We start from the raw sequence: 17,272 nt of genomic DNA, 5'->3' as shown, positions 1-17,272 counted from the left end.
TAACACCACTCATATTGTCTTAATTCCAAGTTGTATGATATTTTTTAGAATAGAACTTTGTAAGTTCATACACCCATTACAAGTGATAGAGAGTCAAAATCAAAAGTGATTCAAAAAAAAAATGTCCAGTTAGAATATAACAAAAACAATGAACAGTCACCGTGTGAATCAAAAAATCACATACCAGCCAAGGGGTTGACATCTTGCATTTGAAAATCCACATAAAAGTAAATATCTAAAGGAAAGGAAAGCCACAGTTGGAAGCTTATACCATATTCATGACCATGGAACACAGATAACTGCATTCGCTTAGTATTCAACTGCATATCACCACAAATTGAAATATAGAAATGGCAAATAACCTTCAGTAAAAGTAGGCCACTCAAAAGATTGACGTATCATCGAATGAATTGTTTTTTTCTAACTCACATTATTGGTTGTTGATTACAAAATCGTAAAAAATGTCTATGTTTAAACACATGCTCAAAAGACACAACCTCAACATAGAATTACCCAAAGCCAACATAAGATGTAATGCATTGTCAGAGGGAGGCGAGGAAGGAGGAATGGAATCACAATTCAAATAAAGAAAGTAGCCCAAGATTAAGAGTTTCCATTCAAGATGTTAGTACTATTTTTCTCAGCATCTCAGAGAAGAAAGTATAAGAACTGTACCAAACATTGCGATAAGGACAAACATTGCGATAAGGACACGAGCGCCTGCCATTCTGCAAATTTGTGGGTAAGAAAAGAACCATGAAAAACCAACCATTCCTCCACCCCAAATCCTGGTAAGAAATATAAAGTTTCCTTTTTCTTACAAGAGAAGCCGATATAATAGAAAATCATGCACCCAGATGCTGATTTTTTTTTTCTTTTTGTTCCCAAAACTCCATTATACACAGTCATGTTACAAAGGACATCAAACAAGGATACATGTGCCATCATGTTCTAACAATAAATACAGAGCAGGATACAACACATGCGAACCAATGAGCTGCTTTCCATACGACCACTCAAAAACTATATTTCATGGTCATCCTTAAGAGTATGTAGTGGTCATCCTTTATTGTGGAATAAACAATAATGAAACAATAAGGATGCATGATTTGCTACATTTTTTTTGTTTTGAATCTGGACTCTAAATACTGCATAATTATTCAACTACTTTTTTCTTCATTTTTATTTTCTTCCATTAGACCTTAATCCACACGGTAAGTTTGTATTTATACAGAAAGTATAAGTTCAGAATGCAATGACTAGAAAGAGTACACAATTATTACAAAATATGTTCATAACCAGCACACATCATACATAATACAGATAATAGGCTCTCTCTACAACTCCATGAGAGATTATTAAAATATGAAATGTTTTTCTAGTTCAGACCACCCTAAGCTACAGATGCATGAGAACATATAAAACTCCTAATGAAATATTAACCAAGGTAAAGTGTTATCTGAATCCACAGAACAGTACTATGTACGTTGTCCCAGCAAATTGCTCTGATCATTGAGCACACACAGAAATATATTAGCTCAGTGGGTTCATCATCAAATTCAATCATAATTGCATCGTCTTATGGTATAGACAACTCTAATAGACAACAAAGACACAGTCATCGAAACACACAATATAATACAGACAATACATTCTCTAAAACTCCATAAAAGATTATCAAAATACAGGATGCCTTCCCCAGTTCAGAACGACCCTAAGTTACTGGTGCATGATAACATAAAATGCTCCTAATGACATATTAACCAAGGTAAAGTTGTTTAATCTGAATACACACATGGCCCAGCAAATTGCTCTGATCATTGAGCACAAATGGGAATATATTAGTTAAATAGATTAATCATCGAATTCATGAATCATAATTGCAGTCATAAGGTATAGACAACTTCAATACACAACAAATAAACAGTCATAAAGCATATAAAAAAACTTCAAGCTGTTCAACTCTCAAATATAAGCATGTATGGGTCACAACAAGATACAAATACTTGGCACAAACAATAGTAGAAATTTGACACTCCAACTAATAACAAAGGAGAATTTGTTTCTGAGAAACTAATGGTGATTTAAAATTGAAATCAAGTAAGCAGTAATATTAGACTCAACCCAAAATTTGATGAATAGGACCATGAAATCAGAAATCAACAAGACCTCACAGCACATGAAAAAGGATAATATAGATATAACTGTGTGTTGATGCACAATGAGGAATATTAATTATACAAGTCATTGAAGAGTCGCTATTCTGCTATTCTAAGTGTGGAAAAGTTTAATCTCAAGCTTGTGGTTTTAGTGTTCAATAAATTGTTGGAAATGATTACAGTTTATGCACTTAGGAAATACTAGTATGTTCATGATTAAATGTATTTAATGTTTAGATGTTTAGGGATCTGCACTAAAGTACTATTAGCCTATGAAACAAACAATCTCTATTAAGCTATGTCTGAGTTATACAAAATGCAATCTCTTTAAACAATGTCTCAAGATTGAAGGGGAGATTCCTCTAAAGGTGACTAGTCAAGTTCACTTAAGAAAATTAGTAATCGCATAGACAGTAGATATTTCTTATGAAAATAAGAATCTATATACATGAATGATATGCACACCTATGAACTACATTCTCTTGCATAATATACCATTATCATTCTCTAAATTCAAAAAGCAATTAAATTTTGTCATCCGCAATCAGCTCTAAGCATTCAAATTTTGGGATCCTATAAATAGATTTTTTTAAGTATGTTTCAACTAAGTAGAGAAGCCTTACCATGTATGAGTTTAACTTAATTATTCCTGTAGAAGGGCTGAAGAGCACGCCTTTTCCTTCTGGGACTAGATAGAAATCCTGAAGTCTTTTCAGATTTTGATCTAAAATTTACTCCTCCCATCTCCAAACCTATGCAACCCATTGTCACTTTCAAATAATACCACATTTCACTTTAAACCCCAGGTCTACAACACACATGCTTTGTTGTAACCTGTCACACAAGGGTATAGAACATGATACAACGGCAAGCCAAACTTTGAACAAGAAATTTATCCATTTACAAATAAAATATCAGTATTGATTACTCATTACTCACAGGTTATAGTTAACAACTCTGAACTACATTCTCTCGTTGTATATCTAATTCCAACTTACTACCAGTATAAACATAAAAAAAGCAAGCTTAAAGAGAAAAAGACACATGCACAACACAAGAGAGGAAAATACTGCAACAGAAAAGTATACAAGTTTAACCATCCATAAAGAGTTTCATGACTTGCAGGCTTACCAAAAGAATGTAAGACTGAGAGTCTGCAATAAACAATCAATATGCACCGAAAACAGAGACATAAACAGTAATGTTTGGAGGAAACAAAGAAAAACTAAGATGTTCAAGATAATATATATAATGAAAATTGGTTGCACGACAAATAAACTTAGTTTTACAGAAAGAACATCATCAGAGTATATAACATTAAAATATAAACCCTCAGCAAGGGAACCCTAAGATAATATACTATAATCCCGAAAGATCAGGTTTCAGACTCGGCAGCAGCGGCAGGATCGCTCTCTGCGGCAGGGGTAGGAGCAACTTCGGAGGTAGGGGTCTGAGCAACGCCGTTATCCACGGCGGGAGAGCCGGTTGTGGCTTTAGACTTGACGGTGTCGAGCATCCGTTTGCTGATCTCCTTGGAGTAAACCTGGAGGATCTCGATCCCGTCGCTATCAGAGGTGGAGGAGCCGCTAGCGACGGCGAAGGCCTCATCCTCGATCTGGCGCGCGGCAGCGGAGGCCTCCTCGGGAGGCATTGTCCCGTAGCGCTTGGAGAGGACGGACTGGGAGGACAGGGTTTCGATTAGGCGGTTGATGACGGCATCGCGCGTGCGCTGAGTGGGAGGCCAAATGGTGAAGGAGACGCTAGCGGGACCAAGCTTGGAGGCGGCAGCGGCAGCGGCGGGTTGGTCTTCAGTAGACAGCTTCGACGGCGGGACGGAGTCTTGCTCCGATTGGGGTTCGGATTGGGGTTCGGGTGCGTTTTCCGGTTCGGACATTTTGAGATGAGAGGAGAGGGAAACAGTGGAATTGGATTGGAGGCAAGACCTGCCTGTCAGACTAGTAAGGAAAGAAGTAGTGGCGAAACTTTTGGCTTTCAGGAAAGGACTTATATTACTTCACCAAGCGAAAAAAAAAACCACAAATTAATCATAGAAAAAATATTTCTTATTCGTTGTTTTAAAATAGACAAAAGAAAAAATAAATCATTTGTAAGTATAGAAATAAAAAGTAAGTTTGCACAACTAAGAAACTAGACGAGTAATTTTTTTTATTTTAAGTTTTGAATGTAATATACAAGTAATTGTTTCTTAAAATTAACTAATGGTAAAGGGAATTTTAGGACATATAATTCAAAAAAATTATTGAACTCATTTTGAGTTATATCTAATAAAAATATATAAAAAAGGAAAACTATGGGATACCAGAAAAAGAAGCCCAAACTTTAATGGTAAGAAATAGAAAAGCCCAAACGTGATTGCGACCCGGTATCCGCCCAAACCCCAACCCACCACCACCACCACCACCTCACTTCAACACCTCTTCTTCGAGCATTTTCTCTGCAGTTAACACTTGAGCCACTCAAGCTATTCCCTTAAATAAACTGATCAACAATCACAATGATCTCAATCACCTCCACTGAATTGAACTACTTAGTCTTCCGTTACCTTCACGAATCAGGCTCGTCCTTTTCCTAACCTTTTTTTTTTCTTTTAATTTTTCGCTTCTTTTCTTGCACATTACAAACTCTTAAATATCAATATCTATTACGGTACTTAGTTAGGAGGAACTCTTTCATTTTAGCTTCCATTTCTTTGCTTCACTTTTGTAAACCCAAAGCTTTAATCATTACCTTTGTCAACTAGTTTAAATGAGAAGTTTTTAAGTTCTCATTTGATATAATTTATTACTCGAAACCATGGTTTCAAGAAAGTTAGTAGATTCGGTCATGTTTGCAATATTAGGGTAATTATTATTTTAATATCTTGTCATAACCTTGGTTTCATAGTTACATATCATATAATTTTTCCTGTAATATGATTTTTGTTAAAAGAGGAAAATATACTGAAGATAACGTGTTCCCCTCTGTTGAATTTCTTCTCACATATTTTCTGATGGCTGCTTTATTTCAGGTTTTACACATTCTGCATTTGCATTCGGGTATGAAGCGGGGATTGATAGATGCAAAAATGATGATAATGTGGTTCCACCGGGTGCTCTTGTTACATTCATACAGAAAGGCATTCAATATCTTGAGCTGGAAGCTAACCTGAGTGGTGTAAGCATTTTTAATTTTTGTTGTTCATCTTCGTAATATGTTATCCGATGTTCAAGTCATTAGTACTAAATGCACATAATGAATGCATTGCTCGAGGACCTTAAGCTGATTGGTGTCTGTGTTAGGTCTCCAGAGTGATGCTGACATGGATGAGGATTTCTCGTTTTTACAACCTCTGGATCTTATCACAAAGGAGCCCAATGAGCTACACAATATAGTAAAAGCCAAAAAGGAAAATCTACGTCAACATAAATCCGAATCGAATAAAATAGTGAATGGCTCGACTCACGACAACGCAAGGAGAGAACATGTTCAGGAAAGAGAGAAGGAGAGAAAAGAAAAGGAAAATGAACAGAGACTGGAAAAAATAAGGTTAGAAAAAGAGAAGGAGCAACCAAAGGATGAATATAAAGAAACACAACATACCGATCAAAACCAAAACCATACAGAGAAACATGAAGATAAGACTACTGTTGAAAATCTAAACAATAGAGCACATGGAGGTAAATATTACTGTATAATGTTTTATTTAGTTTTTTTCCCATTGGCTATCAATCTTTATGAATATAGGATGTCATATAAGGGAAAAAGTAAAGCTGTTATGCACAGGGCCTGAGCCAATGGAGATTTCACAGAGCCCCATGTCGTCGCCTAATGATACTCCATGTGATGATGTAAAAATTTTGAAAGGTCATTCATCCGAGGTTTGTATTTTTCTGTTTTCTTATTTTCCGTGTAGGTTTTCCTCCTATTGTGAGGCTTATTGAAAGTTATTTCATTCCTGACAGGTTTTTGCCTGTGCTTGGAATCCATCAGCTCCACTTCTTGCGTCTGGGTGAGTACGAGCCACTTTGTAAAGAAAACACATTTGTTCACAAAAGTATATTCTCCCTGTTAATCCATTCTATTTTGAAGACAGTAGCTCTTCTTCTTTCTGTTTCTTTTATTGCCTGTCCTTTATTCTTCTATTCATGAATTGCTGGTTATTTCCAAATTTGAAACAGTGTTTTATAAGTTCCTTATGACAACCATCGTAATATAGGACACATAGTAATTCTCTAGCTACGAAGAATTTGAAATTTAGTTTCTTAATGTTTATAAGTCGAAGGAACTAGTTATGTATCAATATACAATTGGGTAGTATGCTTGTCATGACAAGCATTCCCTTGATTTTTAAGTTTTGTCCGTGGGCTTGTACTTCAAATTGATTGAAATTCTCAAATCCTCAAATTTTAATACTTTGATCCAATGTTGAATTATTTATACCTTCAGTAAAACTATAACTTAAACTACTTACGGAACATAGAGTATGACAGTGTAATTTGCCTACAGCAACAATACATGCTGTTTTCTATCATAAATTAATTGTGAAGTAAATATTTTATTTATTAAAATCATTTTAATGTTGAAGTAGCTCAGTTTGTGATGTTACTTATGCAGGATGAACACTTAGCAAACAGTATGAACAGCTATCCTTTTGTTTCCTTGTTTCAAATTTATGTTAAAATTGGCCAATATGTCAATTTTGTTTGATTAACTATTCCAGATCTGGAGATTCAACAGCTCGAATTTGGAAAATTGCTGATGGGCCTTGTGACTCTGGTGTGGAAAATGAACCAGTAAATGTTGTGGTGCTGCAGCACTTTAAAGAAAGCACCAATGAAAAGAGCAAGGATGTGACAACACTCGATTGGAATGTAAGTCTTTGTAGCATTACTGTGGTTGCATACGTACCATGAAAATCTTTGTACAATTAATTTTACCTTTTCTGGGTCTTCCACCCCACCTTAGTCAAACACTATGAATTTTGTCTTCAATTTCATTCCTCAGCTTATATCTTTTGCTATGCTTTTTATTACAAAGGGGGATGGAACACTATTGGCGACCGGTTCCTATGATGGCCAATCAAGAATACTAAGAATTTCCTCTTCCACTTATGTTTCAATTTTATTCCCCAGCTAATATGTTTTAGTGTGGTTTTTATTACAAAGGGAGACGGAACACTATTGGCAACTGGTTCCTACGATGGTCAAGCAAGAATATGGAGTAGAGATGGTGAGCTGTTAGATATTTTATTTTATAAATATGTATTTCTTGGCATGATATGTGCATTATTTGTGACCCTGGGTCTTGTATCCTTTGCTGTTAACTGACCTCTTCCTTTTTGAGGTTCATTAGGGGAGTTGAATAGTACACTAAACAAGCACAAAGGTCCAATATTTTCCTTGAAGTGGAACAAGAAGGGGGATTATCTTCTTAGTGGAAGTGTGGATAAGACTGCTATTGTGTGGAATATAAAGACTGGGGAATGGAAACAACTATTCGAATTTCATACTGGTAAGTTTGTTTTTTGCATATCTTCTGGTGAATAAAGCTTTTGATTTTCTGTATGAGTTTCCTTGTAGTCTTAGTTATTAGCAAATTGTATCAGGTCCAACTCTTGATGTTGATTGGCGAAACAATGTTACGTTTGCTACATGCTCCACTGATAAAATGATACATGTTTGCAAAATTGGAGAAAATAGACCAATCAAAACTTTCTCCGGGCATCAGGTATCTCGTCCTTGTCAACCAGTCCTCTGATAAATTTATTTTGTTAAACTACCAACTTTTAAATTGAAAGGACAGGGTGATTGTCCATAAAAAAAATAGAATAAAATGTTCATTGTATTAAGCTATGAGCATATTCAAATATGGTTTTTAATCTTTCCTCAAACATTCTGTAATGCTATTGTTTCAGGATGAAGTTAATGCCATTAAATGGGATCCAACAGGTTCTTTGCTGGCTTCCTGCTCCGATGATCACACTGCAAAAGTAATCAACAGAAAACTATCCCTTGGTTTCACTTGGTTGTTATATAATACAGAGATACATCAGTGAACTGCAGATGTACATTTTATTTTAAAAGAATTTATTTTAATGCTATAATATAATCAGTGAAGATCAGATAAGGGTCGTGAAGAAAAAAAAAATGGGAGTTGAAGTGAGAAAAAATATTTATTAAATTTAGTTTTTGATAACATATATAACAAGCAACACGAAATGTCTGTTTTTTTTTTTTTTTTGCATTTTAGGACAAAAAACATTGATAGAAAATTGTTTGTGGAAGGGTAAACATCACTGGCACTAATTATTTGTCATGTCCAATTGGCTGTTTCATGAAACTATGTTGCAGATATGGAGTTTAAAGCAGGATAACTTTTTGCATGATTTGAAGGAACATGTCAAGGTTTGGAGAGATGTTTGTCTGTGCGCTTTGTTCTTTCTTATTCCCTTTGTTCTCTTTCTAATCAAGAAATGATCCTTTAGGGGATATATACAATTCGATGGAGCCCTACAGGCCCTGGTACCAACAGTCCCAATCAGCAGTTAGTGCTAGCAAGGTAAATATGCTTTCAATATCATGCAAAATCAGCAATAGTAGTAAGATATGAAAATGTATCTTCGTGAAAAAGTTTTTGTTTTGAAAAAATGGTTTTATTAACTTGTGTCTTGGGAGTGGAGGTTAAAAACTAAAAATATATACTATTAAATGAAAAGTACAAGCATTTAATATCTTAAAAATCTAAAAAAATCAATACTTTTCTTTTATCTTTAAGTCCTTAATGCACATAATAAATGTTACTTGTCCTTGAACTGTGTCCCTGAAGGCACACATTAAAATAAACCCAAAAAATCTCATTATTTTGTATTTCCCTGTTACTTACGATTATTGTTCCCTCAAACAGTGCCTCATTTGACTCAACGATAAAGCTATGGGACGTGGAACTAGGGAGTGTAATCTACAGCTTAAATGGTCACAGGTGAAGAAACTATAAACATCATGCTTCACAAGCATAATGCACGCACAGACACTCATGCATATGCATTTGTAGGAATGGATGGATGCATTTTTTATCCAGGCTCATATATCATGTACCATATACTATTAATTGGTAATGACACAAAACTGAAGAATTGAAGAGGATTAATAGGCAGTTGCTAACAAATAGGAAATATTAAGCTTTAGAGAGAAACCAAGAGATCTATAAAGTCAAATGTTTTGGCAGGTAATCAAAAACCATCATTAACTGAAAAGATAACAGAATAATCGGGATCTGACTGTCACAAACCGTAATAAATGTTTTTATACTCCCCTAACATGGTTGGACTGTGGAGGAAGATTTCAAGGAATCTTACATTGGACATGTGGCCTGAACAAGTTTCTTAACAGAGCTTTTGCGAGGATATCTGCTTATTGGTGTTGGGATTTGGTGTGAATTATAGGAATCTACAGTAAACATGTTCTCAGATGAGATGGCAGTTAATATCTGTGTTTTGAGCTTTGATTGTGGATATCATAGAAATCCATAACTGCATCAGTAACTAACTCAAAGGACCTAAGTAGCTTCTTTGGTTATAGTGTACTGGTAAAACACACCAGACTCAGTACTCAACTTTTGCTGAAGAGTGAAACACCATGAGTTACTTTGATATAAGTTGCTTCTTTGGTTGTCGTAAAACACACCAAGCTTGGTACTCAGCTTTGGCTGGAGAATGAAATGAAATACCATGGGTTACTTTTTTAGTGATCCATGTTCCTCAGATAAATGCAGTAATAATATGGTTGAGAAATGTACTAAGGTGTGAAGTAAATGATTCTGTTGTGGGAACCAAAGCTTATGTAACTTGGATCTGTAGCTGCTGCTGAAGCTAGTGCTGATGTTCTTTTTGAGTCATGTAAAGAGAGCTATTGATGGATCACCTGATTGGTAGAGAAACAAGAATCAATCCAAGATTATCCAACGGGTGAAGAAAAAAGGGATTTGAAGCATCTACCATGTACACTGATGCCTACAGAAAGGACGAAGAAGCAAAATGATAGAGCAAAGATAAATAATCTCCTGTTACTAATACTGAGTTAGAGAGAGAAATGATGAACTGGATCTCAGTACAAAGAGGTTTATAAATACATTTCCAGTAATTGACAACCGACAATAACTGAAGTGAATGGTAACAGAATAACTGGATTCCAACAGGATTTCACCAGCGACAAGCAAATGCATTAAAAATCATTAATGTCCCTGCATATTACAATTTTAGCATTTTAATTAATACACTGTTTTCTGTTGTAACATTCAGGGATCCTGTATATTCGGTTGCATTCAGTCCTAATGGGGAGTATCTGGCAAGTGGCTCTATGGACAGATACGTGCATATATGGTCCGTGAAGGAAGGCAAGATTGTAAAAACATACACCGGAAAAGGTGGGATATTTGAAGTTAATTGGAACAAAGATGGTGATAAAGTTGCTGCTTGTTTTTCAAACAATATAGTTTGTGTTTTGGATTTCCGAATGTAAAGTATAGGGGACATACCTCTAGTACTCTAATATTCATTTCCTGTGTTATTTGTAACAGCATTTTTGTACAGGCTCATTTGCTACATTTCTCTACTTCCACGTTACCCGGCTTTACTTGTTAACCTTGTTTACGTTTTGGGTACTTATTTCAAAATTATTAAAATGATGCAGGATTTGTAAACTAAAATTGTAAGGTTTGATAAAGTGTCGAGAATTGCCAGGTCTCGGAAGAAATTTGATTACAGGAATCGAAAATATACCATTGACTAATGAAGTAATCAAGAATCAAATGATGAAATATAAAACATGTAAAAGTTCCAGAGATGTAAATTGAACAAATAGCTGAATTATCAAGAAAAGCAATTAAATGGAAAACTTGTAGATCGAGTAGTTGTAATATGCATATTTTTCAACATTTTAGTAAGCTTTTATCATTAAAATATAGTCCTATTTTGGTTTTGTTTTCTAAAATGACTTTTTATTTACTTTTTTTGTAAGTATTTTATCTTTTTCCTTGTTATGTATTTTTTATTTTGTTCTCTATAATATTTTATTCATTTTAGATTATTCCTTTAAAAAAATACTTTGTATGGACTGCAGCTAAATCATCTATATATATTATAAAAATTTGAAAAGAAATAGAAGAACTAAACTAAAAGGAAAAAACTTATTATTTTTTCAAATTACTTAACAACTCTAAATATTAATAAAATACTGAATTAAGTTAAATAATTAAAATATTAATTTAATTATTAAATAAAAATTGAATAAAAGTAATTGTAGATGGTAGTATAAATTTTGAAGAGTTTCCAAAATATAAATTTTATGAAAATTACAAAAACTGAGTGAAACAAAAAGGAAATGCTTAAAAAGAATCGAAACCAATAATAAATTTATCTATATTTCAAGAACTGAAATCATATTTAAACTTCTAGATATGAAACAAAATTAATGAATATTATAGCTATTCTAGGTTACGTACATGTATGTTCAATTTTTTTTATAATAAAATATAATTAATGAAATTTTTATAGATTTTTTTTTTATAAATAAAAATATTTTTTTATAAAAACTTATTCCATTTTTAAAAAATAATTACATTTAAAAAATAAAAATTATAAAATTTATTTAAGGAATAAAAAAAATGATTATATATATATATATATTACACATACAAGTGTAAAAAGATTTGTTAGGGCGGAAAAGAAGCGTCCCTTCCCGCCATGTGAAAATTCTCTTCTTTTTCTACGCAAACCCTAAACCACACTATACCTTTTGAATTTGGAACCAAAACGAAATCTCAAAATTTTCACCCACGCCAACTCCCAAAATTTTCAGACACACTAATTCATTTTGGAAACCCTCCAATCTCTATTCCCATTATACATAAACATGGCACCAATCTCTCTTCCCCACCAAAAACTCCAAGTCCATCTTCTTCCTTCTGTCTGTTCTCTCCCTCTCTTCCAAATTCATACCACAGAAGGAACAAGATGGAGACTCGTGCTGCCTCAAAGAGAAAGGCAAATGCAATGGTCTTGGTCCAAAAACAACACCCCAAAAGGCATAGGGTTGCGTTGGCTGAACTCCCCAATTTACCAAATCTTATTGTCCCAGGAACTCAGAATCCTTCCAAAGAGAAATCGCGAGGTGTGAAGAATCTCAATGCGAAGAAGCCATCTCCCAAATCTGACCACTCTTCTTCCTTCCATATAGATGAATCCATTGTTTCCGATCTCTATGAGTATCTTCATGAAATGGAGGTAATTTTGATTTCTTCACATTAACAAACTCTTAATCTTGTTTTTGAGAATTTCAGGTATCTCAGTTTTAAATTTCGTTTTTCTCAGATGCAGAAAAAGAGGAGACCAATGGTTGACTACCTTGAGAAAGTGCAGAAACTAGTTACACCTACCATGAGAGCAATCTTGGTGGATTGGTTAGTAGAAGTGGGTGAGGAGTACAAACTTCTTCCGGACACTCTTCATCTCTCTGTTTCATACATTGATAGGTTTTTGTCCATTAATCCTGTGACTAAATCGAAACTTCAGTTACTTGGTGTTTCCTCCATGCTCATTGCATCGTAAGGCTGCTGCTGATACTTTTTTTTTTATGTTGTTCAATATTTGTTCTCTTTAACTTACTTCAAAATTACAATTGTGTCTTTTTAATGTGTAGCAAATACGAGGAAATGGATCCACCTTGTGTGAATGATTTTTGCAGTATCACTGATTACACATATGACAAGGCAGAGGTAAAGATACAATGCTATTCTATTTTTGAGAGCACCAAATTGATTTCTTGTTTGTGATTTGTCTTTTTTATAACTCTTTGGTTTTCATGGCTACTGATTATATATATTCATATATGTATATATAGGTTGTTAAGATGGAAGCTGACATACTAAAGTCACTAAACTTTGAAATGGGAAATCCTACTGTGAATACCTTTCTCAGGTAAGGACTGAGAATTGTGAATATGAATATTTCACCTCTTTTGACATGAAATTAATTAAGTGTTTATTTATTCAGGAGGTTTGCTGATGTTGCTTCTGATAACAAATTGGTAAGTTAAACTGCTCCACCAATTGTTATTCATTGACTTAAAAGCTTCATTGTGTTGTTTACTAATTGCTTTCCTTTTATTTGTTATTTCAGACTACAAATTCACAGATTGAATTTTTGGGACGCTATCTGGCTGAGCTAAGTTTGCTGGACTATGATTTGTTGAGATTTTTGCCTTCTGTTGTGGCAGCGTCAGCTGTATTTCTTTCCAGATTTATTGTCTCGCCTGAAGTGCATCCATGGGTTAGTATTTTCATGTTATGACTAGTTATACGGGGATCTTTGAAATAATTTGAGCTATTAGCCTTTATTCAAGATACTTACAGTTGAAAACCTATTCCAGACCCCTTCTTTGAGTGAATGCTCGGGTTACAAACCATCTGAATTGAAAGAATGTGTCCTAACCTTGCATGACCTATACTTGTTACGAAAAGCAGCGTCTTTCAAAGCTGTCCGGAATAAGTACAAGCAGCAAAAGGTGATTATTTTTGTATTTGTTTAGTTATTAAGTATCTAATTCTCATTGTAACAAATGGATTGACCTGAAATATTTTACTGGAACAGTTTAAATGTGTTGCAAACCTGCCTTCCCCTCCTTATGTACTGAATTGTTACTTTGAAGACCAGTGATGCAGCAAATTTCATGATGAATATATATCTCAGTTGCTATCTCTTAAATCATGTTTGATAGAGCACATGTCAAAAGTGTGGTTAGTTTGATCATTGTTTGAACACACCTGGCGTTAGAAATTTTATGCATAGATTTGTCTTTAAAGTGCAAGATCGGCAGGTAGATAAGATATCAATGCTCAATTGCCTTTTCTGTTGAACAACCATGGAGAAGACCTCTAAAGATGCAAACGGCTTCATTAACATCGTAGATTGTACAGCTTCTTTGTCATCATTGATGCTTACTGCTGAACAATCATGATAGTTTTTCAATAGTATGATTTAGGAGGATGAGGCTAAACTTGTGTAGTTCATTGCATAGAATTTTATATGAACAAAGTCCCCATGTCAAAAATCGTCATTGGGATCTTGCGAGATGTCTTTGGTATCATTAATCCGAGAAATGGCTGCAATCTTGAGAGTTTGTGCTTCAATCAATAAAGAATGAGGGTTTTACTGTGCTTCTAGACAGCAAACCAGGAGTGTTGATCTTGGGATTTAGGGATGTTGTCAGCAATAAATTTGAATTTTGTTCATCATCTATCAAGCTGTGGTCATGGCGCGAAGGAGTTTTAGATGAAGAGAAAGTAGCGAAAACAAACATTAGAATTTTTGTTTAGAATATCTTTCTGGTTGGTTGAAAATGTCCTATTCTTTAGGGATATTTATTAATATTTGTTTTTTATCATTTTTTTTTTGTTAACATTCACATTTACATTTGTTTATCCAAGCATACTCTAATAAAAGTGTCATTCATTCTAGTTCTCCGTGCTTTTCTTTTTCTTGTATTTATTTTATATTCACTAGTTTTAAATTTATGCATAAGCACATATTGATATTTGTTTGTTTTTATTAATAGAGTTTAAGTTTATAGTTAAGTTTTGAATAGGTTTAGAAAGTTTATATAGTTATAAAAATATAAATAGTAAATTTTGTAAAAATGATATAAAAATAGAAGAAGGATAAGAGATGAAAAAATTAATAAATATCTTCTTTTCACGTCTTCCTATCTTCATCTAATTTTATGTTATTTTTGTTTCTCAGACTGTTAAGTCTCTAGAATTGTTATGTTTTTACTAATGTAATTAGGTATTAAAATTAAATTATCATGATTAATGTGTAAGGGCTTATAATTTTTTATTTGTATATATTTATAATTTAATATGATTACCTAGACTTATTGTAATTCATTGTTATATGAGCATCACATCTAAAATATTATTATCAGTTTTCATCATGAACAACATTATTTTTAAATTATTTTTATCAATTAATACATTTTAATTTATTAACTTCAAATTACTGACATTTTTTACATTATTTTCATCATTTTTAAATTACTTACATTTTAATTTATATTAACTTTAAACAATCACATTTCAATTTAAAATAATTTTATCAATTGAAATTATTATTTAATTTTATTTGAGTTAATTATCCGTAATTTCTTTTAACTTAATTTCTATCGATCCCATTTTATTTTAATAAAATTTCAACAATTTTTAACTTTTTATTTGAAGTAATAACTCACATTTTATTTTATCATAATTTACACTCATTATATTTTATTTTAAATTACTTTTATGATAAAGAATAAAATTGTAATCGTCCAATTTTAACAATTTTTTTAATCCATCCTTATCACATCTCTCACTAATTTTTATAAATTTTTCTTTCATTTTTCTTAATCCTTTTTAAATCCAAATAACTTCACTTTTATCTTTCTTTCTCCTTAATTCTACTTTTGTGTAAAGGCGTAAAATTGTATTATTGTGTTTTAGAAGTGATAATGGTTTAAAAATAGTAAGACTCGATTATTTAAATATAAAAATGATATCAAAAGGTTTTAGTATAAATAGTTTTTTATAAAATCGTTTTATTATTTTTAAAACACATCTTTCACTTTCTCTAAAGTTTTATGACTTCTTTCTAAGAGTTATTCCTTTTTGGATTGATCATCTCGACAAGCTCTTCGTGTAAATTAGTTTTCTACTCCTTTTCTTGGTCCAATCTGTTTTGCCCTTACATGCAGTCTTTCTTTTGGTTGCATGTGTCATTTAAATAATCAGAGTATGAGTCTTTGTTGATCACTGATTATAACAGTATGTTCTGATCGTTCTTATGAGAAGTGTTCGACATTTATAGAGTTGTCTAAGCTGGATAACAGGTCAGAGAAGCTAATTGCATTACTTTTAAGTTATAAACATGTTTGAATTACTAATTGCATGATTGTATTGATTGTACTATGATTTATCGACATGATTGAGTAGTGTGATGAGTTTTACCTGTTGAATTGGGGGTTAAATCCTCAAATTTATATGATTTGGGTTGTATGGTTGTATGATGAGATTTTGAAATGTATGATTAGTACTACAAATATGATCAATTGAGTTGATAAATGTTGTGAATTTGTAATTGATATGTTTTGATATCTGTAATGACTATTAGAATGTTTAGATTGGACTGGAATAACATAAGTATGCAGAATTAGGTTCTGTAGGATTATGTAGACTCACTAAGCGATAATACACTCGCTAAGCAAATCCACATTCAAAGAGTCTACTAACTTTGTAATAATGTATTTTATACAATGGATTATCTTATTTGAATATTATAATAAAACATCCTATTTTAATAATTTTAAAGTGCTGAAATTTGTATGTTACCTTCTCCATATTCATCTTCAAATCCAACCACAAGCTTAGAATGTTCTGATGTATGGATAAGGCAATGAGATGAGAAGTTCATAATTAATTAGTATGGATAAGTCGATGTATGAATAAGGCAATTGAATGTCTAAAAATGTTCTGTATCAAACATGATGAGTTCAATGACTTTTTCAAACAACGTGGGATTGAGAGGTTAACAATGGCTTATATCTGGAAATAGAACAATGTTTGCTATAAGGGAAAAAAAAAACAATTATGACCACTCTTCGTTCCGTGATAAGAAGTTCCAAATATATTTTATCCAGAGGGGATGGATTGGATTTATGTCCTAAACAAGTGCCTAACCTTCTCAATAATCTATTTAACTTAACACTATAAATTTTTTAAAAGAATTTCAGAACAAAACTAGAAGACAGTTTAAACACAATATATTAAGCTTGCCAAATTTTTCTTCCATCCACCCAATATCCCAACTTTTCTTAGGGACCTACCATTAAATTGCTCCTAAACGCATACATTCATGTCTCTCTTAAAAGCAACAAGGTTGAACTTTAAAAGATGAACAATTTCAATCGTATGTAAGACAAGACATACCTAATGTATTTAGGTTATTAGCTAGTGAATTGGTCAAAATAACATATTGATATGCGGAGGAAATAAAACAAGGATCAGCAACTTTTGACACCATCTAGAAA

General features: G+C 32.9%; 3 protein-coding genes across 7 annotated transcripts; 2 read left to right on the top strand and 1 right to left on the bottom strand.

The window, feature by feature from the left end:
- Positions 1–3,379: 3,379 nt before the first annotated feature.
- LOC114162267 (MFP1 attachment factor 1-like) lies at positions 3,380–4,149 on the bottom strand. Its single transcript, XM_028046092.1, has one exon. The coding sequence runs from the start codon at positions 4,051–4,053 to the stop codon at positions 3,535–3,537; it is 519 nt and encodes a 172-aa protein (XP_027901893.1). The 5' UTR covers positions 4,054–4,149; the 3' UTR covers positions 3,380–3,534.
- A 366-nt stretch (positions 4,150–4,515) lies between these two features.
- LOC114196324 (WD40 repeat-containing protein HOS15-like) lies at positions 4,516–10,743 on the top strand. Of its 4 annotated transcripts, none has more exons than XM_028086931.1 (14): positions 4,516–4,735; positions 5,188–5,333; positions 5,467–5,836; positions 5,904–6,037; positions 6,122–6,168; positions 6,880–7,030; positions 7,325–7,388; positions 7,512–7,670; positions 7,765–7,886; positions 8,074–8,148; positions 8,510–8,563; positions 8,644–8,717; positions 9,063–9,137; positions 10,456–10,743. In XM_028086931.1, exons 1-14 carry the CDS (start codon positions 4,675–4,677, stop codon positions 10,673–10,675), a joined length of 1,752 nt encoding a protein of 583 aa, XP_027942732.1. In that variant the 5' UTR covers positions 4,516–4,674; the 3' UTR covers positions 10,676–10,743. The 4 variants fall into 4 exon arrangements, with proteins under 4 accessions (XP_027942732.1, XP_027942733.1, XP_027942735.1 ...); XM_028086932.1 differs by having other exon boundaries at positions 4,518–4,735; positions 5,943–6,037; XM_028086934.1 differs by lacking the exon at positions 4,516–4,735 and adding an exon at positions 4,880–5,020 and having other exon boundaries at positions 5,459–5,836.
- A 1,137-nt stretch (positions 10,744–11,880) lies between these two features.
- LOC114162454 (putative cyclin-A3-1) lies at positions 11,881–14,669 on the top strand. 2 transcript variants are annotated; one of them, XM_028046357.1, is made up of 8 exons: positions 11,881–12,438; positions 12,532–12,758; positions 12,854–12,929; positions 13,055–13,131; positions 13,207–13,240; positions 13,333–13,482; positions 13,583–13,717; positions 13,804–14,669. In XM_028046357.1, the coding sequence occupies exons 1-8, from the start codon at positions 12,169–12,171 to the stop codon at positions 13,867–13,869; spliced, it is 1,035 nt and encodes a 344-aa protein (XP_027902158.1). In that variant the 5' UTR covers positions 11,881–12,168; the 3' UTR covers positions 13,870–14,669. The 2 variants fall into 2 exon arrangements, with proteins under 2 accessions (XP_027902158.1, XP_027902157.1); XM_028046356.1 differs by having other exon boundaries at positions 12,526–12,758.
- Positions 14,670–17,272: the final 2,603 nt, after the last annotated feature.

The sequence above is a fragment of the Vigna unguiculata genome, chromosome 9 (genome assembly GCF_004118075.2).
Source record: "Vigna unguiculata cultivar IT97K-499-35 chromosome 9, ASM411807v1, whole genome shotgun sequence".
NCBI lineage: Eukaryota > Viridiplantae > Streptophyta > Magnoliopsida > Fabales > Fabaceae > Vigna > Vigna unguiculata.
The sequence above is the reverse complement of the archived record's forward strand: the minus strand, read 5'-3'. Positions and strand labels throughout refer to the sequence as shown.